The sequence below is a fragment of the Bolinopsis microptera genome, chromosome 10 (genome assembly GCF_026151205.1).
Source record: "Bolinopsis microptera isolate Bmic1 chromosome 10, MBARI_Bmic_1.0, whole genome shotgun sequence".
In the NCBI taxonomy this organism is placed as follows: domain Eukaryota; kingdom Metazoa; phylum Ctenophora; class Tentaculata; order Lobata; family Bolinopsidae; genus Bolinopsis; species Bolinopsis microptera.
Window position 1 is genome coordinate 5,914,231 of NC_087081.1, and position 21,546 is coordinate 5,935,776.

Consider the following 21,546-nt stretch of genomic DNA (forward strand, 5'->3'; position numbering starts at 1 on the left):
TTAACCACGTAACTTGATTTGCGATAAGCAGTACCACATATTTTTTAATATATGTTAAATGTTAATAATATGTTACAATCAGAGTTAGAATATTGATTTCTCACACCATATCAATTTTATCTGTACAATGTATATGTCGTTCAATGACGTAATATGACATAATATGACGTCATCGAACCCGCCGAATTCTTTTCCGACAAATCCATAAATTTATCGGAATAATTTTTCAGTCGCAATGACGTCACTAAAAGAAACAATTACAACCAAATTAAAGGAATGCACAATTTTCCGAATTAAACGCAAGGAAATAAATTGAATTTTCAAATGATTGAAATAAAAATTACATCCATTACATAAACAATCACATCATCACTATTACTAGATAAAATGTAGGCCTGCATAGTGCATAATTCATGCACTTTATCAGTGTGGTAAACTTACGTTTTTATTCAAAAACAACGTGTAATTAAGAAATCCAGAATTAGCTAAGGACTCCTACCTAACATACTAATCGACTTAAAGTGAAAATTTGTGCCAAGATATAAATTTTGGCGGAAAATAATGCTGTGAGAGTTTCATCAAGCTTAGATAAAATCTTTTCGTTTGATAATTGTCATAATATATCTACTTTTGTTGAATTAAATCATTATTGAAATATAAAAATTATTTGTTAAACCATCACAAAAGATGGAAATTAAAATTTAATTCTTCAGTCGTTCGATAAAAACAGTCTTCGTTGGTAAAATGTTTTTCGTTTGTTATGTTTGAAAATATCACAAATAAATTTGTTGGTTGCCCCTTTTTGAGGTCAAAACACAGTCACTTTATTTTAAAATAAATTGAATCATGCTGATTTGCCTTCTACGTTTTCAGCAAAAGGTAACTACTCACAAAGGCAATCAGTTCCGAAGCTGATAACAGATAATTTTCACAATCTCCTAATATCGCCTAGAAATAACCAATCAGCAGAAAATAGCCAATTAGTACCTAACTAGTAAGTAATTAACAGCTAATTGGTAACTAATTGGTAACTAATCACCTAACAACCTCCTACGTGCTCCTCCGCCTTCTCCCTCCTGTTTGAACGTTGATGTCAGCAGATGTACAGCTGTCCTCGTAGCAGGCTTTGCATCTGCGAAAATATGATGGTAATTTCTACAGCTTTGATCTTAATCAGTGTGGAAACTGCAATAAAATCCGAATATAACGGACGGTCTGTTTAATGAGCTTGAGAAAGAAACGTAAGACTTGAGTTGAAGTCGTAATGTCAGTTAAAATATGCATGTAACGATAATGTATGCTAATATAATTTTACTGACCTGTATTTGGCATCACGTCGCACTGTGATGTTGATGCTCATTTCGTCCCCGTTGAATGCTGTTCGGCGGTTTTGCCTCACCCACTCTCCGGTATTCTTGTATCTGGAACATTAATCGTTATAAACACTGATCTACCAACAACTCCTCAGTTCAACCCAAGTTTTAGATATCTTAATTAGTTAATTTTGATCTGAAAAGGCCTTGAAAAGTGAAAACAATACTTACTTATAGTGAAAGTGAAAACAATACTTACTTAAAGTGAAAGTGAAAGTGAAATACTTACTTATAGTGAAAATGAAAGTGAAATACTTACTTATACCAGAATACTCTGTCGATGGTCGCCAGGTCGTGTTCTGTGTTGATGAAACATATAAGCGCGACATCTTGGCCCTGTGCTACCCTTACAACACTACTATCTGCCACTACTTCTATTTCTGGAATTGTTATTTATTATTCGTAAATTTAATACAATACAAACGTGATTATGCTACTCTTAGGCTGGCTCGAATCACGACCCTGAACTGTCATTTGACCTAATTATATTCGAAATTTGTTCCACCTTGCTTCTTTCAGCCTACCGTTTTGAGGGTCTTTCCCCTGTCTGGGCTCTATGACGAGGTTGCACGTTCCATCAGACTGTATTTCACACACTATTTCATAGTTCACGTTCCTGAAAAATCGAACGGTAAATTCCACAAATTCCATTATCGGGGTGGCATAGAATTAACTTATTGTTGCAATTCGGAATGTGATTCTTCTTTGCTGCATGTGCAAGTATTAGTCGAGCATGCGGTTAGTTTCTAGGCCACCTTGTATTATACATTCCGCTGGGAATCATTTCATCTAGAACTTTCCTGTTCCTTAATCTATAGATAATGTTCTATTGATGACGCGTTTTTGAATAAGACGGATCGATACCTTTTAATAGTTGTCAGACTAAGTTACGAGGTTTAAATTATCATGATGACAAGATGAAATGATATGAAAAGATGAATTGATGACAATATGAAATGATGACAAGATGAAATGATGACAAGATGAAATGATGACGTGTTCCCTTTTTCGTACTTACGCGGAGGCAGGGCGTTGGACGGAGAGTGTGACGAGACACACTTCAAGGAAAAGAGCAAATAGTACTCGAACCATGGCAGGCATGGGGGGACCAACCTATATTGAGGGTTATAAATATCAGTTGTGAAATAGTGGAGGTTTCTGGAAAATCGTCCATTCAATATTTAAAACGATGCTTTTCATGTTAAGCCGTATTTGAAACCAAAAAGGTAAAATAGATGAGGCCCAAAGACACATCATCATAAATTATACTCGAGTATCGTGATTTAAACTAAATTCGCAAATCTGATGACTGAAAGTACAAAAAAAACCCCAGCAGCGGTTTACAAATTACTTATTTAATCTAGTGGGCGCGGACACATTTCTTAATCTAGTTCAAATATTTTGATAACAGAAAATTCGATACGCCCTATTTATGTGATAAGCAGTTAATTCATTGCTTATTCTCTGTTTGTGCCTCAGCACAAATTAAAATTTGCAAATCCTTGTAGAAACTGTAACTGTTGCGTTCGTAAGCACCCGGAAACCAGAGGCTACTCAGGTCTCAGAGGCTATTAAATTAGATTAAGCAGAATTAACTCCTGTGCTGAATTTTGCAACCCCGAATCTGCTGATAGCTAGCTCTCCGAAAAATTCACGTCTTAAAATACACTGGCCGTTTTGTTCCATCTGGGCCTTTCCATGCATGGTTCACGAGCTTTTCATTTATTCATTAACAGCTTCTCATGGTCTTCATGGCAGAAATCCAAAATGCTATAAAAAGCCGCCGGCCATGCTGTCAAAATGTCCCATGATATCGCTTATTAGCAGTATATAATAGTATTTTGAATGTTTATAAACATTCAAAATACTATTATATAGTATATTTTTATATATTATTAAATACTTAAATTCTACCGATCAAATTAAAGCCCTCCTCAAAGTTCTAAAAGTTACAATAAAATTTGGCTGCCAATACACCACACTATATTCGCGATTATATCTGTAAAAATGAACATCTAGAAGACATTAAAAGCACATTAAAAAGTTAATTGACAGGAAGAGCAAGATACGTGTCAAATTGGTGGCTTGTCGGCAACATCGCCCAGCCTGTGTTCCTCTCAGTGGGACTGTTCCTTAAATATCAGCTAGTCTGTGCACTTCCAGCCCTTCCTTTAACGTCACACACCTCCGTGATCTGCTAATTCAAGAATTTGCTCGGTCAAGAATTTGTGAATCGAGAAGAGGGCAGGAATGAGGCGAGTTGTTAAAAGGAGGAAGATTATATTAATAAGACTTGAAACCTCGTATGTTGCACGATGCGTGGAATCCAGCTCGCCATGCCATGCTCGAATAAAAAAGCAATGAAAGAAACGGCGAATTAAATCCCGTTATGGTCCTGGCTTTATAAAACGACTGAATCTCTCCCCACTCCCCAGCTTACAATAGAATTAGATTAATCATTGTCCATTAAGTTAAGATAACGCTAAACTGAATATGAGCGAGAGCTAAGGATGAGAAAATAGCGAGGGAGCTAAAAAATCGGTAACAGTGTCCGAACTACGGATGTACATTTATGGCGAGAACCTTAACCCCTAGACCATTAGCCTCCTCTCGGCCAACCAATCCTCAACTTTCGTATCACGTGGCCCGTTATTTTGGTCACGTGATCAGTTCATTCACGCTCAACTTACCTTTATCGCAACAATGTTCTCCAAATCGCATTGCGAGGGCTGGAAAATTGATTAATGCTATTACGACGTGCAGGCGATGAAGATAACTGGATTAATGAATTGTTAGGATTGAGTTTTCACAGCTTTAGGGTTAGAGGAGAAGGGATTCTGGATCGATTCTTCTGGTCATCAGGGTGAAGGGAAGGTTTCAAGTAGTGAAATTAACGCGCGGTGATGAGATTTGGGGAATTGTTTTAAATCATATGGTGTGCGTGTTCACTTATTTTAGGAAAATATTTTATCTATTAGAGCCTTCATGAAGTTGGCGAAGCAGGTAATTAGGAAATGCCCCCCTGTCAAGCCTTGAAGTTGGTAGTCTTAGAGGAATTCTCAAGAATTTTCGAGCTTTTTTGTGCAATTGTCTATTTCTTAGAGTGTGGTGGATTTTGTATTCATATCCCTCACAGAGTTCCTACCGAAATGAACAGCACAAATACAAGAACCCCTAAAAGTTTATTAATTCTCCTCTCAGTCTTAGAAGCGCACTAAATTTAAATGCCAAATCAGTTTCTTAAAATACGGTAAAACAGCAAAATATACCTCGTGTGTCAGCTTTGCGTGGGTTTAATTTGCACTAGAAGGGAATCAATAGAAGGCTCGAACTGGGTCTTCCCTTAAGTAGGACCAACCCTTATCAGTGCAGGTTTGTATCTCCCGAGATCAAGGCTTGTTCATATCATGCCAACGACCATAGAGTTGCCCTGAACATTTGGCTGCATAAACCATTGCTACGTACGTGCTGAACCTCAAAACTTTCAAAAATGCATAAGTTAATTATCAATTATTGTTCTGTTAATTAATTAATTAAGGGGTGATAAGATTAATCTGACCAGGACTTCCAATTGGATTAGTCCTGCAAGACTTAAAACCTACTAGCAGTTTAACAACTTCCACTCTGTCATTCGTCGGAAAGGGGCGGACCAGCGGACATATACTGCAACTGGGACCTTGTCTCCACGATCAGGAGCAACAAGTATTTCCCAGGAAAATTGGTATGGTCAAACTTATTGCTGCTTATCAACATTGGGGTTCTAATTTAATTTATATAATTCTCTGACTCAGCGACATCGCATGTTCACGTAGATTTCACACTCTTGCCTAACTTCGTAAATTAGGCCAAAGGGAAATTATGTTTAGCCATAACATAAGTGAATAAAATAATTTCTGTCCTTTTCTCACGAAGTGTTTATCATGAGCTAAATTGGGAGGAGATAAAAGTTTAAAGTTAGCAAAAATTAGGAATTGCCTCGGCTGCAGAAGCGTGCCTTCCCATTGTTAAATCTGAGTTATCTTAAATATGGCTTCCACAACTTACAAATATGGCCTTAATTTATGAACAATGTGAGATATTTTTAAATAACGCCTATAAATAGGCTAATTCCAAATGTCTACGAATTTTTTATAATTTACCCAGACTTAAATCTCTCTTCTATCTAAAAAGAACATGTATGAACATTACGGAATATTCATGGGCTTTATAGAATCTTGCTATCTTGCTTGCTTCGTTCAGATGTCTACAAATGTGTTAAACGAAAAGTTGTCCCAGAGGTAAAACATCCATTCTGGTACATCTTGTCATTTTGATGTTTCTTGGTCAGGAGAATCCGGACAAATCAGAAAATGTCTTACAGGGCAGTCCAAGGCTGCACTCAGCAGATTTGTGGACTGACTTTGCACAGACAGGGACACGATATAAGCCCTATATTTAGGATATTTACTGGATTTATCCGAGTTACTATGGCATGGAGGAAATACAGGGCGTTCTTATGGGTCTTTTTTATCGTGACTGATCTACAATTAAGGGGAAGATGATCACGTGCAATCAATAGCATAAATAAACGATCAATTTGTTAGAGATTATCAGTTGTCTTTAAATGCTAAAATACTGGGGTGGATATACAATTTTGAGTTGTTTTGAATGAACATTGAAGAGCGGTAAATGATTGGCAGTAAAACATATTCGTTGCTTATCCCCCCTTAAATGAGTTATATTAATGACATATTATCTGGTTATCAAATTAACTGACGTGGGACATCCTTAATAACAAAATGTTAAAATAACTCTTTAAAAAATTCAACAACAACAACAAAAAAAACCTGAAAAACTCGAGCTGATTTCACAATGACCAGGCAGAATTGCTAATTGGAAGCAGAAATAGCGATGAGGAGGCTCAGTATATTCGTATGAGGTATCAGTATGAGCATCAGTCTTTGCTGACGTGACTAAAGATAGAAAAATCTATCACGAGGATCGCCCAGCAATATTGGCAGTATCCATATTTCTTAAAATAGAAAGGAAGACGGTCTATTTTAAGAAATATAGATACTGCAGAAATACTGCTAATCTTGAAATGCCGAATGACTGAGCTATTAAGGCAAACGTATGCCCACTGACTTTTGGCTCACCCTGTATGTAGTATCAAACTAATACGTTTGCGTCCCTGAAGGTCTTTGGTAATTTAGTAACTATGGAGAAGAACGTTTCGTCTTTCCCCCAAGCTTGTAACCTGTAATTGTATTAAATGTAAGTTCCATCTTATAACCACAGCCCCTGCGGAAAATACTTGAAAATTTTTCATCTTTATTGGCAAACAAGAACATCGCCCGACGATCATCCGATTTACGGTCTCCTCCTTCCCAGATTCCTGTCTTCTTCTCGTACACTCCCAGTTAGTCTCTCAGACGACAGGTGTCGAATATTTTTTCCTGTTCGGGGAAAAAACTCGAACTCAGCTGACTTATTATGTTCTGTGCCCCTGGCCTACCAATTTGATGCTTCAAAAATTAGACAAATACAGCCCTGAAAACTGATAGTTCTGATCCGCCCGAAGATCGTCGCCCAACCAACCCCGTCCGATGACATACACTATCGTCACAATTCACGTAACCGATTTCTTACTCACGACACAGCATAAAGATTCTGTCAAGCTGCCGATCTATGAATTTGCCTATGGCCTTATTTTGACAAGGGTTTGTCTTTCATGGCATAATGTTTGTCTAAAATAAATATCCATCTATGCTGACAACAGTATGTCTAAGAAATTCTTGTAAAAAGTTAAATCTTTGACACCTGTAAAAGTCGGAATTCGTTGCGTGATCGAATTCATTACGCATTAATCACGCCCACATACCGTCAAAAAATGTTAACGAATTACGAAGGAACATTTTTTAAAATTTACATAACTAAATAAATAAATTTTAATAATAAACAAATTATAACGTTCTTTTCCACAGTAAACTGTTGGCCGAGCGAGACGGCTCAAGGATGTGACGTTAACATTGAGTATGAACTTCAGGATCACAATCTCGAACTTTTCAACGTCTTGGTCTCAATTCCCGTCAGGTTTATCCTCTAATATTACATACTTTGTTATTAAATACTTTATTAAATACTTTGTTGCTTTAATTTTAGTCGGTCTTTACAGATCCTAGCTGAGGTATATGATTCTACGGAAAAGAACTATTTTGATTTTTCTGGTGATTGATGCGTTCTTCCATGCAATGATATGTCCCGAATGTTTAGTTACAAATTATACCACCTATTGGAATATTTAAAAGAAACTTATGCAAGACATACAGCCAAAGTGACTAATTCATTTTGACAAGTGATAGTAATTATGCGGTTTGATTGGTCAATAATACAGAAGCTTATTTGTTAGTTTCTGTCACACTTCAACAGAATCTACAACAATTAACTCATAATTGACTCATAATTAACTCCTAATTAACTCTCAAATTCCCCTAGTACCCAAGGTGGAGCCCTGAACGTGGCCCAATGTGACGGTAGTTACACCCACTCACATGGTGTACTGGAGTGGTCTCTGCCACTCGTGGACAAGACCAACAGTAACGGGACTCTCGAGTTCAGTGCCCCCGGCACCGCGGACTCATTTTACCCTGTCAATGTTAACTTTAACATGAACAGACCTTTCTGTGATATGAAGGTATGGAGGCTATAATTTAATATTATCGTATGAAGTTTTAATCCATTTTAATTCAGAATTAGATTTTATTTGTGATTGCAGTGATGAACTATTTCTTACTTTTCATTGATCTGCGATGTTTATTTTCGTTCCAGGATTGATGTACTGACATAACTTAATAGATCAAATCAACACAAATACTTAATTAATTAATTAATCACTCAACTAATTTCAGATCCGGGGAGTAATGTTAGCTGGTACTGAGAAAAGCGCGCCGTTCAGCTCTGAGATCTCCGTCATCACCGAACAATATACAATCGAGTAGCTTGGACTCAGATATATAACATAATTTCCATAAATATGTTATAATATGTTAATTATAATATGTTAAATTTTAACATATTATGACATATCATATAATTATTTACGATTTTATCGATATAGACTTTCCCGGAAGCCCTCCCCGATAATTTTGTCTAAAATGAGGTAGTATTGAGTAGTACCTATATATGTCAGTACTTACTTAATGATGAAGTCCCATATTTTTTGCAAATTTTACATTTAGATGCATTCTGTCCATATGTTTAGATTTCGCGATTATAATATTTAGTGTGTTTAGTAAGAGAATCAATTCCTCGTTACACCCAATGCCTTCTCTCTAGCCACCCTTGGATACAAGTTTGTCATATCTCTAACTCGGATACACTTGTAATATCTCTAATTCTGGGCTTTTGTAGCGCCTCCAGAGTCTAGTGAAAATATCGAGCTTTATTTCGTAGAATAAATTGCCGAATGAGTAGGACTGCATGAACTAATAGATAACGAATTTATATTTAATTCTAATTGGAATTAAGATCAGGGCCGAGTTTTCTTGAATTTTAGGGATCAGCTGCATTACAGCGGAGAAAAAGGGAACCAGAAATGAATATTTGTGTGGACTTAGTACGGAAGAACGACTGTTTAGATGAATATTTGGGCTGGTTCCAATGTTCTTTAAATCTTGTTTAATCTAAACTATTGAGGTTTAAACCCTGAATTTTAGTGTTCTGAACAGAGTTCCTAAGGTATTCTTCTGACTAATCAGATTGGACTGAACTGTTCGTTAGTAGAAATCGAAATGATTGGAATTTCCTCCTTTCTTATGGGTCGTTGGTAATTAGGATCGTTAACTTTTAAATTTCTTCATTCTGGTGGGGTGTTCATGGGTCGGCCATTTTATTTAAATTATTTTAATGGGGCTTGTGAACAGTAGCTTTTTGAGCGTGATTTATTGAACGAAGATTAAATTTGAAGCGTGAGGAAATGCATCATATTGAATTTTCGTACGCTAAAACCATATCACGACTATTATAGCTGACTGTTATGATTATAATTTTCCATTAATAACAGATCACAGTAACTGTAAGATCAGCACGTGTCGGTTCACATCAGGGCACGACGTTCGACCAGAAATTAAATTTATAGATTGTTAAATTTATCGGAATCATATTTTGTTCACGAAAGTAAAGCCCGCTCATTTCAGTTCATTCGGCTCCTCCTCACATACAATTCTGGGAATTCTTGTCTTGATGCCGTTTAAAGTTCCCGGGAAAATTTTCTCGCGGGAAAATGTCCTCTGAGCTTGTAAAGCGATCTGTAAATATGCCAAACGACCATCTATTTTACCTAACTTACTCGTAGTGGTCAATTTGTTGAAAATTTGTGGTGAGTTAACACTGTGCCGTGACGACATTTCCTGTGATGACTGATGACGTCACGTGTTATTTTCTCTTCGTAGTTGATAATGGAAGTTATGATGTGGTGATAAAATGTTTTAAAATATTTGGGTGATAATAACATGTTTAGTTTGATGATGTACAATTTATTTTCCTTCTTGTGCAAAAATGTAAACAATATGCAATATAACACCTTGAAGTAACGATCAATACATTAATTAACCTAACCCTTATTAATTGAGATAATTTCTTTACTGCATTAAATGATCAATAATACAAATTAATTCAAATCTGGGAATATAATTTAAATAATTTCAGCTCACCCAAATACAAAATAAATTTAACCGCGTACGGCCGTGTGCTACAAATATTCGGTCAACACCTACAACTTATTTAGCTGAAATGAAAATAATATCTCATCATGGGCTTATGGCTTACTGAAAGTGGAAAGCTACTTTTAAAGAAAATATGTACAAGTCAGTCCCCAATATACAACAGAAATATTATTATTATATTATATATGGCCTCATGGTAGGGCATCGTCATACTTACCTAGCTGGGGACCCCAGGCTATTATGTTCATAAAGATTCGGCGGAATGAAAGGCCGAGCGCCGCCCAGTAACGTCATACAACATACAAGTTAAAAATAGATTTGCTCCTTGCCGACATATATAATATTGTTCGTCAACGCAAATTATATTACGACTCGGACCGTAATACTAATATATAGACATACATATGTATTTTGAATTTGAGGCTGTTTCTTAAATCTTTGTTCTTGTAATAGCCCATCTGAGAAGTGCTATGTACATAAACTTTTATTTTTGTGGAATGGCCCGGAGGGTATGAAAGTTAAAGCTAGATCAGTGTGTTTTTGGACGCTAATTCAGAATCACCCCCATGACATTCAGTTAAAAAATCCTTCCCTGAGGAGATGTGAGCAAAAACATTATTCTTATCAGACTCGCACACGTGGCAGGCTTGTAAATCTAAAACGTTAGTTCGGCTGTTTAGGTATGAAGCTTATGGTTAGTGTTGGGGTTAGCCGTTAGAATATCATTAATGGTAAAGATAAGAGTTTAACTTTAAGTACAAATGTTTGTACCAAAACTGTTAACACTACTAGTACTACCGTAAAAAACGAAATCAACGTTCGTGAACTTACACGAATAGGGATCCAAATCTAATCTCACCCGTAAAGTATGTGGTAGGATACTAGTGGGCCAGACGGTAAGATATGGTCTTATGAATATAATAATCGATTCAGTATTACATCACTACATCTAGCTGTTGCAGCAGTAAGTCTGAGCACCTTTTGGGAAACCTCAATAAAAAATATTTGCCTTTGGTAAATAAGCCCCTAACTTGTAACTATAAGTATGAGTATACCAATATCTCAGTTCTTCTTCCCCGTTTGATTCACGATGTCAATCCTTCGCAGCTCGGCGAGGCCCAGTTAGTGGCGCATCTCGCCGATCTACCGAGGTTGCAAAAACAAAGAAGAATTATTTGATGCGCGGCCCAGTACTCAAGTAGCGCATCGTGCTAAAAACTTCCCCGTTTAAGTTTAATAACTATCATCGCCACCCTCTTCACACGCAGTACTCAGTTCTTCGTATTCCTGAAAATGAGTAAAACTATCAAGACTAAACGTCCTTTTTGAATAAAACTTTGTGAAACTGAATGTGCAGTGATCTCGATCACGTAACGTACTGATGCTTACTGAAAATTTGAGGTATTAAACTTAAAGCTAATTGGACGTATCAGAGCTAGTATATCCAATTGAAGGGTAAGACTACGACTGGATCTGGAAGAGTAATTTTAGGGCCTATAACAAAATTATAATTTCTGTCGGTATTTTGTCGAGCTGAACATCCTGCATTCTTCGAACATCCTCGATTTGCTTGAATCTCAAAAATGGCGAGCTGGAGGCCAATCTTACAGGTTCTAATCAGTATTACTATTGAGATTATATAATCAACTCACATTAATAAGTTCCGTAATGCTTTCTTCGGCAACTGTGAACTCTGACTCTTCCATACCCTCCCCTACATACCTGACAATAAAACACGTTAGTATGCTTAATTATTGGTCCCTGCTGTAAGGCATGGTCTAGACTCTACTAGACTTTACTAGAAACTAAATTCTTTCGATATCCTTTGAATTTGATAAATCTGCCTAGAGCACAGGGGTGCCATAGTGCAAAGAAACTGCTGCTGATTGCTGCTAACTGCGCGCCATTTTCAGCAGCTAGCAGCAGTTTCTTTGCACTATGGGCCGGCATGGCACCCCTGTACGTGAGAATATGAAAGCAACTACCTTATCTGACCTTATTTGGACGGACATTAATTGAACGCTGCATGGAGGTCTTTACATTCATTTTAATGTCCGTTCAAATAAAGTCCGTTCATTTAAGGTCCGTCCAATTTAAAGTCTGTTGATTTTTTTTCCACTTCGAACTTTTTGTCCAGAATATGACAACTATGAGAACTTTATTGTGCCGTATGTTAATGACGGAAATGTTCTCCTTGGTCTGCCGAAGGCACAAAAAACTTTACTAGTATATGATGTTTTCAAGGGTCAAAAAGTCAACGAAATTATGGCACTCAACAACATAGTTCATGAGCTAGTCCCCGCCAACATGACAAACTTGTTCCACTTAGTTCCAACATAGTAGTAGTAGTAGTACTACTAGTAGTAGTATAAGTTATACTACTACTAGTAGTAGTAGTACTAGTACTACTACTACTACATACTATGTTGGAACTAAGTCCGATCTACGCCAGATAACCCCCTGGCCTAGCTACTTCATATATCCCTGTCCCGCAGCAGGGTTCGCAGTTCCTCTTTAGAGTTTGTCCCAATTTCCTTCGGCTTCAGTAACATAGACAAGTTGAAGTAGTTTTGTCTTGGTCGGCCTTGCTGTGCTCTATATAACCGTGCGTACTTGCGTAGGTTTCCATAAGACTAAATCACTGACAAGTAGCTCAGGATGTCTGATGCAGTGTCCCGCCATTTTCAATCTCCTGCTTCGTAACTTGTTCGACAGCCTTGGTAGGCTACCATACAAAGTTATATTGCTGACCTTGTCCTTCCATGAGATACCCAGCACCATACGCAACATCTTTGTGTATGTCCCGTCGAAACTTTTCACTTGAGCCTTTGTCAGTGTCCAGGTTTCTGATCCGTAGAGCAGTACTGATTCACTAGCCGCTATGAACAATCTAATCTTGAGGCTCTTTGAGAGATTGGATTTCCAGATATCCTTCAGTCTATGTAGGGCACCCCACGCTTTTCCCTTTCTAACCCTTATCTCCCTATCTCTGCTCTCAATCCAGGAGCCTAAGTAAATGAAATCATTCACATTTTCTATGGCTTCCCCGTATCGACTTTGTAGGTCGACAGGTCGATCCTCCATATTCAATGTCATAACCTTGGTCTTGCCTTCGTTTACGTGAAGCCCCACGCTCGCTGCCGCCGATTTTACTCGGAGCAGGAACTCGTTAGCCTTGTCCATGTCCTCAGCTAGATATAAGTGCTATATCATCTCATGCAAAGTCCACATCGGTGATGATCTTGTTCCAGCCTCTATATATTACGATAAATCGTGTTGCCAAGGACATTGTCCGACGTTGTTATAACTTATATTTCATATTACTCAGCTAGGGGAGGTAATGAAACAGTGCTAGGAAAGCTCCACGTGATGTTAAGGTTAACCTAAGTCCTAAAGTTGTTTAAGATGATACCACTTCACGCCGAATGGCTTGTAAAACTAAAAGTTAACACTGAATTGCAGGACCGGGGTAGTTTGATAAAAAATAAGGTTTCCATAAAGCTAGAAATCACTGATGCTTTAAGCATGGACTATTTCATGCACGAAAACCCATTTGATGAAGATGATATGTGATATTAGACACTGATCATGTAATTTTATTTTAGGAGTTTAAGGTTTTATTATATTTTAGACGGTGCTCCAAAGTGAAACAGCTCTATGCCAGCTGTTTTACATTTTCGGTCCAGCCCTCCTATATTAAGAAGAGATTAGGCCCGGAAGCACAAATTTTCCGAGTTATTATTATGATCATACTCTAGCTAATAAGTAGAAATATACCACGTACTAGGCGTATAACCTATAAGAAGTAGAACTAGAACATAAACTAGATGATCAATATGGGCCAAATATATATGATTATGAATATAACAACTATAATTTGGTGTCTTCTATACTGACCAATGGACGAACGCTCGTCTATTGTACATGCTCTTGAACTTGTCATGTAGTCGTTCCCACGCTTCCTTTACTGCTGTTGAATTGCTTAGCATAGTGCACGATCTAGTCACCTGAACGTTTTAACTTTTTCAAGTTTCAATACAGCTGTAAATAGTAATAATATACGTACAGTCCTATCAAGATCAACAAACATTCATTAATTTTCAACCCAACTGAATTTTTATCAACATATTCGGCTTCTATATAGTAGAATTTGAAATCGATAGAAACCCAATTATGAGATACATCAGTGAATTATTCATATCATAAGCTTATAAAAAGCTGTGTCTAAATTTGAAATTTGTGATTTCATCAATCATCAAGCTCACCTGGGCAAGCTCGTCGTCAGGGAAAACCATGGGGGCAGATCCATTCAATCCAATCTGAAAGTGAACTTACGTTAATAACATAAATCCGTGTTGTCAGACTTATAGAAATGGGATTTTTTCCCATGATAAGAAAATGCATATAGATGCAATGAAAATAGTTTTATTATAATAGGGGCCATGATCCATGATTTCATAGGACATATCCATTATCCACCCACTTTATAAAGCTAAACAGAGTTTCATTGTGATTCCAGATAAATTAAAAAACTTTTCAATTTTCATTTCCAATTACCTTGAAGCCAGTGGGTATCCAGTCGACGAAGTGTATATCTTTTCTGCACTTGATGTTTGTAATAGCGGAATTAATGTGGGTTGTATTGAAGTCTCCTCTAAATAGTAGGCAGCAAGCCATGAACATTCCTCGCCTGGGAACACATTATAAATTATCCATTATATTAGTGAATTGATTAATGAAGGAGTCAGACACCCTATAGCATGGCCTTATGGCTTATAGGATTCAATCAAATTATGGTATGTTCTCATGAAATTGAAAAATACGACCTACTTTAAACTTTAGTTGAGCCATCGGAGAAGATAAACTCACTCTCAGAAGTCAACAATCACTGTAAGTTTTCGTTTATCATTTAGTATAATCAATAATGCAGTTCATTTTTGGTTACTTTTGAAAACTAACTTTTGGTTGCACTTGACCATCTGACTGCTTTCCTCGAACACCTCGCTTGTAACCTCACCCGTTGTGTAACTCTGGTGGTTTATGCGTTCACCTGGTGCAGGTGTTACCGGTATAGCTATGAGAACATGTCAACGAAAATATAATGGTTCACGGAATCTATAAAGCTTAAAAAGATCAGTGCAATGTCTATTGATTCTTCCAGAATCGTAAATTCTTATAAACTTTTCGAATACCTTATCGGACCTTATTTGGACGGACATTAATTGAACGCTGGAGGCCTTAACGTTCGTCTTAATGTCCGTTCAAATAAAGTCCGTTCATTTAAGGTCCGTCCAAGTTAAAGTCCATTAAATTTTTTTCAAAAATTCGAACTTTTTGTCCAGAATATGACAACTATGAGAACTTTATTGTGCCGTAAGTTAACGACGGAAAGGTTCTCCTTGGCTGCCGGAGGCACAGAAAACTCGACTAGTATAATATGATATTTTCGAGGGGAACTTTGCGGAAAAAGTCAACGAAAGTATGGCACTCAACAACATAGTTCATGAGTTAGTCCCCGCCAACATCACAAACTTGTTCCAGCCTCTACATAAATTACGGTAAATCGTGTTGCCAAGGACATTGTCTATTACTATTAGACGAGACTGAAGAGTTTCTCCAATATGAAATTGATTAATAGATTGCAACGGCCCTTTAAGCGCTTGGTACATCGACTTTAATTCTATTTTAAGTCTATATAAATTATAATTATCTGCACCCGGGAATTAAAAACTGCAAAATCTTGCAGCTTTGCAATTATATTACCACAATGATATCAGAGTTCAGACTACGCAATATGTAAGTCAACGAACAATCCCATGGAAAAAGCGCTCTTGATGAATCGCTAATGAGAGCGGCAACTGGAAAAAGGACGGTCAAGCAAAACCCTTGCAAATCTGATCGAAGATATTCCCTCTAAGAGTTACTCCCAAGCTCCCACACGGCACACTGTAAAACACTAAATCATGTCGAGTCCTAAATAATGGTGATCAGTGCAGACCAAACAGCAAAGCCAACAAAAAGAAAAGGGGGGACCCCCAACCCATGTAGGCGTAGCTGAGACACCTCACAGCAAGTAGACCAAAGTGGCTCTTGCTTGTGAAAGGTGTATCAACTCCCCGCTTGGTTCATCTAGGCCTGATGGAGTTCTCTTCCAATTATTCAATTAGACAGTTATATATAGTATAGCCTTCTGAAGCAGCCCACAAGTGAGCCAGAAAGGAGGTTAACTTATTTTATTCCAGCTGTTGTGAGCCTAATGATCATTATGAAAGTCTGGAAATAGAGATCAAGTTTCTAGCTGACTCATTGAAACTGAAAAGACGTTGAAACTGGGATAAAAAACATTACACGAACTGACGAACGCCCAAAAAGATGAACCAATTGATATGAGCAACGTTTAAAATTTAACAGCGTTTTAACGTTGTATTTAATTTTAGATTGTGAATGAAAAGTTCTTAAACGTTTTATAGGCCAACGTTGGTTAATTTTTTAACGTTGAACTATTTCATGCACGAAAACCCATTTGATGAAGATGATATGCAATATTTAACACTGATCATGTACACATCTTTTAACATGTTTACTGCTTAACGACTGCTTTTCTTACTTACTGTATAAAAATGGATTTAAAAATCATTTTGTGAAATAAAAAAATAAGAAAAAATTCGGATTTTTGATGGTTTTGAGTGCCTTCTAGCGTTCATATTAATGTCCGTTCATAATTATGTCCGTCCAAATAAGGTCCGATAAGGTAAAAATTAGTTTCATTCTCACACTCATTACTATCAATATTTGTTCACTATAACTCACGTGATATGAGGGGACTCATATTAATTAAAGGGAAATGTATGCGGGGGTAGGGTACCAGGTTAGTCTGGAACTCGTTCAGGTCCACGTTCAGGGACCCTTTAAACCGCAGACTAGCAGTTATGCTGCTCACTACCTGTAAGTGTAACACACTTTATCAGGTTATTTGAGCTGAGCGAGTTAATATTACGCTGCATGCTATCTAGTAAATTTAAGATTTCTTAAATCAATCGATAGATGTGGATATATTAGATCGAGGAGATACCAATTTGATACCAGATCTAAGATTATAGACTCATCACCCATGAATGGCTTATCTCTAACCTGGCTGATAAGTCTGTTCAGGTTATCATACGTAGGCCACTCAATATCAATCTTCTTCTGGCATATATCAAAGATAGCCTCGTTATCCATCATGAAGCACACGTCAGTTTGGTGGGGAGTAAGGATACTGTTGTATGGCTCTACTATGGATGTAGACACCTGCGGTGAGATCACAAGTTTAATGTTACGTCCCTAGTTTCAATTACAAACTATAATTAGAAGCTATAATGGGAGTCATCTTTGCAATTTATAAGTTCTTACACATTTTACACGACTCATAATTTTAAGCGTCTAGCCAAGGCGTTCTTTTTGTGTACCACGTGTTTCTAATATGTGATCACGTGACCCTGCTATGCGCGCAGGAGCGTGGGAATTCGCCCGGTCAATTTGGCCTCCTAGCTGCGTCTGCACGCTGCGTTATCACGATTAGATGCAAAGTTCACTTCTGTATCTGATCGTTTTCTTGAGTTTACTTTGCTAATCGTCTAATCGGTATTTTTGCACTCGCCTTCCGGATTATGGAACGACCTGTGCAAATGGACTATGGAGTCTTCACTCTTCACCAGTGCAGTTTAAGTGTTACCTACTAACATGATACTCAGCTAAAAGTAACAACTAAATCCAATCCACTAACCGTAGGTGAAGGGTAGATAGCGTACTCCAGTTTTATTTTCTTCCCATAGTTTGTGCAGAGCTCCTCGACTAGAAGTGAAGTAAAACCCGACCCTGTACCGCCGCCGAACGATCTGAACATTAGAAATCCCTGAAATGGGGGAATTTAACGCCCTTGAATCTCAAAATAATTTTAACTTCACTAGGGTAATCCAGAATCCCGTATTTTTAAAGATAGTTTTCCGAAATTGGATTGTTAAATCATTTAGATTAACACTTGTGTTATAACCTCAGTGCCTGTTCCGACCTTGTGTAGTGCGTCTGTTTCGACCCTGAGGGTCGGAACCAAGGTTGTCCTTTAAAGTCATGATCAAGTCTCATTTCCACCGTCCAGTTTTATCTATTCGGCAAACATAAGAATTACGGAAATAGATAAAGATAAGATGATATAAGCAGCATATTTCCCACTTGATAATCACTGCACATTCATCTACTATATAGTCTGTAAGTCTGGGCCTGATTGGTTTACAGGAAGTCATGTGACGAACTTGCTTCATGCTGATTATCTGCCATTAGAGCTATTACAAAGATAAACCCTTATCTTATTCGATCGCGTGGCGCTTATCTTTATCGCTGATGATTGGTTGTTTAGAAGTCACGTGACCAAATTGCTTGGTGCTGATTGGCTGCAGAACAGATACAGCTATATTCTACAACCATGCTCCATACTAGACTGTACGATAATGATGCTGATAAGAAGGTTCAGTTGTATAGCCTTCTTGACATCAATTATTGGCTCTTGTCGCGTGATCAATAAGTGGTCCACTCAGAATATCTGTCATATAGTCATATGATCAGCTGAATCAATCAGAACATCTGTCATATGATCGGCTGAATCAATCGGCTGAATCAATAACATCTGTCATATGATCGGGCGAACCTTAATCAGAACTCGACAATAAAACGTCAGCGGCTGCCGTTTTATTGTCAGCCCTAAATTAGTCTAGATTAAACTTGTCTTGATTTCATTTCTGCTATGGTATTCTTTGACAGGATTGATAAGAGTGTCGATCCTTATATCCTCCGGTCAGTGAAATACAGGAGCTAAATCTGTTTTGTTGCTCAACTGTCAAGAACGATCTATTCTATGTAGACTGAGAGTACGTTGACCAATATTATAATGTTAAATAGTATGCTCTGAAAATTTCTGACCACCCTTCCGTCCACATGGAAGCTTATACTGCTGTTTTACAATATACAAACTATAGCTTATGGCTAAAAAAATTTGGCATCTTCTTTTGCAGCTATACAGATATATGTCCTAAATTGTTGGTAACACCCATTATTTTGCGCACAGTATAATATGTCATCTTTCATTAGATCTGAGAATTAATTAATTAATTAATTAGTTAATTAATGTACCTGAACTGATTCGCATGCCTCTATCATCTTTCTCATTTGATCTGACACTTTGTTGATATGCTTCCTTCCCTCCGTGTAATACCCTCGAGCAAAGTTGTCTGCCGAATCCTCCATTCCTGCAGTTGAATGTATTTTTAGACTTTATAACAACACTTAAAATCTATTAAATTTATCGAGTATTAACTATTATGTAATGGGATGGAAACTTTTTAACCAGGTATATAGCTATAATAGTCCACACTCTTTAGCTACATAATATGAAGAATTTATTTCACTTCTTAAGAAAAGCTTTTATAGGAAATATAGTGTTTCCGTAATAACCATATTTCAAAGTAAAGTGTTTTTGTGGTAAATAAAGAGTGATATAATACACCAATATGATATTGCCTTATATTTATATAGCGGTGTCAATGTTTGTTAATTCTCGGCAATAATCACATACAAGTATCAGTTTAAATGTTTATTTAGAGGCGTTCGTCAGTAGAATACTGCCCACCTAAAACGAAAAATTTGTGACTTATAACTAAAAAAGACCGAATCGTTTATACGTCACTTAAGAATTTTGATTAGAGTTCGAAATATATCCAGAAAAAGGATTTTCTTTGTCATCGGCTCGCACGGCACCCAGTTAAAATAACAGTTCTGCTATATTGGGTGCGTTTAATTTATTTGGTACATGTAATTGTGGACATTATAAATGTAGCTCGATGGTATGCGTTAACTGTGTTTTATTTAGGTGCCCATCATATTTTACAGTGCAGCTTGGGGCAATAATCAATATTTTCGAACGGTTCTATTTTTTGGTCATTTCCGTTATAAATCTTTCACCTGTTATCATGTTGCTAGGATTGTATAGTTTTGAAAACGGTCCATTTCTTATTTCGTCCACCACGGTTGGTTCGAAATCCACAAAAAGTGCTCTGGGCACATATTTCCCGTTTGATGCCTCCGAGTACAATGTCGTCAGATCGCTAGACTCTAAAAATAACGATTACTTTCATTAAATTAAATTAATATTGTAACTTTAACCATATAATAGTATGGAAATGTGTGGAAATATGAGGAAATCAGGTATAAATGATTAACTTATAATACTTATTTCGGATATTTCTGGAATCTGGATCAGCTGACGAAATATTTGACCTCTTTAGCATTTTGACTTATAAAGTTATAACCAGCATCAGTATCGATTTTCCTAGTCCTAATTTATAAATTTACACATTGATTCGTGCAAACTGCAAAGCCTGTCTCATTGATATTGAATAAATTGACAGATTATGACGATAAATCAATCAAGTATCTCGATTGAAAGATATTGAGGTTTGTTGGCAAATTTCCATCTGTCTAATTTGTGCGATGATCTATCATTTATCAGCCACGTAGAAATACACCCACCCTTTTCGTCGCTTCGAACATTTTTCTTTTCAAATCCATAATATTGACAGTGTTCGTTTGATCAGGTGCACTACTGCATGTATAACAGTTATTTTACAAATTTAGGGCAGATTGGTTGCAATCACGACACGCTTAAGTTAAGCAAATGTGCTGCGATATTCCGACCATTCTAAATTAAGATAATGTAGTCCACCGCACCGTTACCAAATTAGGTTCCTGATAATTATTTCTTAGTTTTAAATTTGCTGATTTTTAACAAGACTAATTTCCTTATTGTTAAACCAGATTTAAAATCTAGTCGATTGAGAGCCGGATTGATTTAAAATAAATATGTTAAAATATGTTGAATATATATGTTAAAATATGTTAAACCTGAGTCATGCCCCTCTTTGAGTGTTCCATCATTCCCCAGACCGTGCTCCAAACAATACAGCTCCCAACAAGATCTCCCAATCTGTACTCCTGCCTGACCTATGTGGAGGGAAACGCATTCCCGCGGCATTCCTGCTGATTTTATTCTGTCTTGAGTTATGCTGAAAATAGGATATGGTTTAGCCTTAATTGCTGAATTAATATCGATATAGTAAAAGATATACCTTGCAGCTGCATCACCACAGTTCTTTACAAAATTAAGGGGCAGATTAAGGCACTTAGAGTTAGAGTTAGTAGGGTGTTCTTTAGCACTTTAGTAGGACATAATTCTAACAGTATCAGCCTGATTTGTCGAACCTTACATAGCACCCAGAAGCCCCATAACTCCATAATATTGAATTATTTTATTATCATTACTATTTATGCTATGTTATGCTGTTCGATTGTATTATATTCTATTTTACTATCAACCGTTTTCGAAGGTAGCGGCCAGCGCCCTTATTCATTACTATTAGGTTGTTTCGGTGTGATGATGATAA

The 21,546-nt window shown here is 37.0% G+C and overlaps 3 protein-coding genes across 3 annotated transcripts in view; 1 reads left to right on the forward strand and 2 right to left on the reverse strand.

The window, feature by feature from the left end:
• LOC134822317 (uncharacterized) overlaps window positions 1-21,546 on the forward strand; it is a 142,053-nt gene that overhangs the window by 17,711 nt on the left and 102,796 nt on the right. The gene's annotated exons all lie outside the window — the stretch shown is intronic.
• Window positions 339-2,482, reverse strand: LOC134822321 (uncharacterized). Its single transcript, XM_063833313.1, has 5 exons — window positions 2,392-2,482; window positions 1,898-1,989; window positions 1,633-1,753; window positions 1,320-1,421; window positions 339-1,132 (listed from the first exon to the last, which is right to left on the reverse strand). The coding sequence occupies exons 1-5, from the start codon at window positions 2,472-2,474 to the stop codon at window positions 1,051-1,053; spliced, it is 480 nt and encodes a 159-aa protein (XP_063689383.1). The 5' UTR covers window positions 2,475-2,482; the 3' UTR covers window positions 339-1,050.
• LOC134821551 (tubulin alpha-2 chain-like) lies at window positions 11,309-21,146 on the reverse strand. Its single transcript, XM_063832257.1, has 12 exons — window positions 21,008-21,146; window positions 20,069-20,218; window positions 19,241-19,356; window positions 17,841-17,969; window positions 17,207-17,365; window positions 16,886-17,018; window positions 15,035-15,125; window positions 14,633-14,765; window positions 14,341-14,394; window positions 13,973-14,082; window positions 11,728-11,797; window positions 11,309-11,362 (listed from the first exon to the last, which is right to left on the reverse strand). The coding sequence occupies exons 1-12, from the start codon at window positions 21,135-21,137 to the stop codon at window positions 11,309-11,311; spliced, it is 1,329 nt and encodes a 442-aa protein (XP_063688327.1). The 5' UTR covers window positions 21,138-21,146.

Bases quoted from the DNA above. Each gene is read 5' to 3' on its own strand.
- LOC134822321 (XM_063833313.1), bottom strand. From the start codon at position 2,474: ATGCCTGCCATGGTTCGAGTACTATTTGCTCTTTTCCTTGAAGTGTGT. The intron at 1,422-1,632 runs GTAAGTATTTCA...TTAATGTTCCAG, and splicing joins GACAGAGTATTCTGGTATAA to ATACAAGAATACCGGAGAGT. The intron at 1,133-1,319 runs GTCAGTAAAATT...ATATTTTCGCAG, and splicing joins CGACGTGATGCCAAATACAG to ATGCAAAGCCTGCTACGAGG.
- LOC134821551 (XM_063832257.1), bottom strand. From the start codon at position 21,137: ATGCCGCGGGAATGCGTTTCCCTCCACATAGGTCAGGCAGGAGTACAG. The intron at 14,083-14,340 runs GTGAGCTTGATG...TAAAACGTTCAG, and splicing joins CTGACGACGAGCTTGCCCAG to GTGACTAGATCGTGCACTAT. The intron at 11,798-13,972 runs GTCAGTATAGAA...TTTTATTGTCAG, and splicing joins AGACGAGCGTTCGTCCATTG to GTATGTAGGGGAGGGTATGG.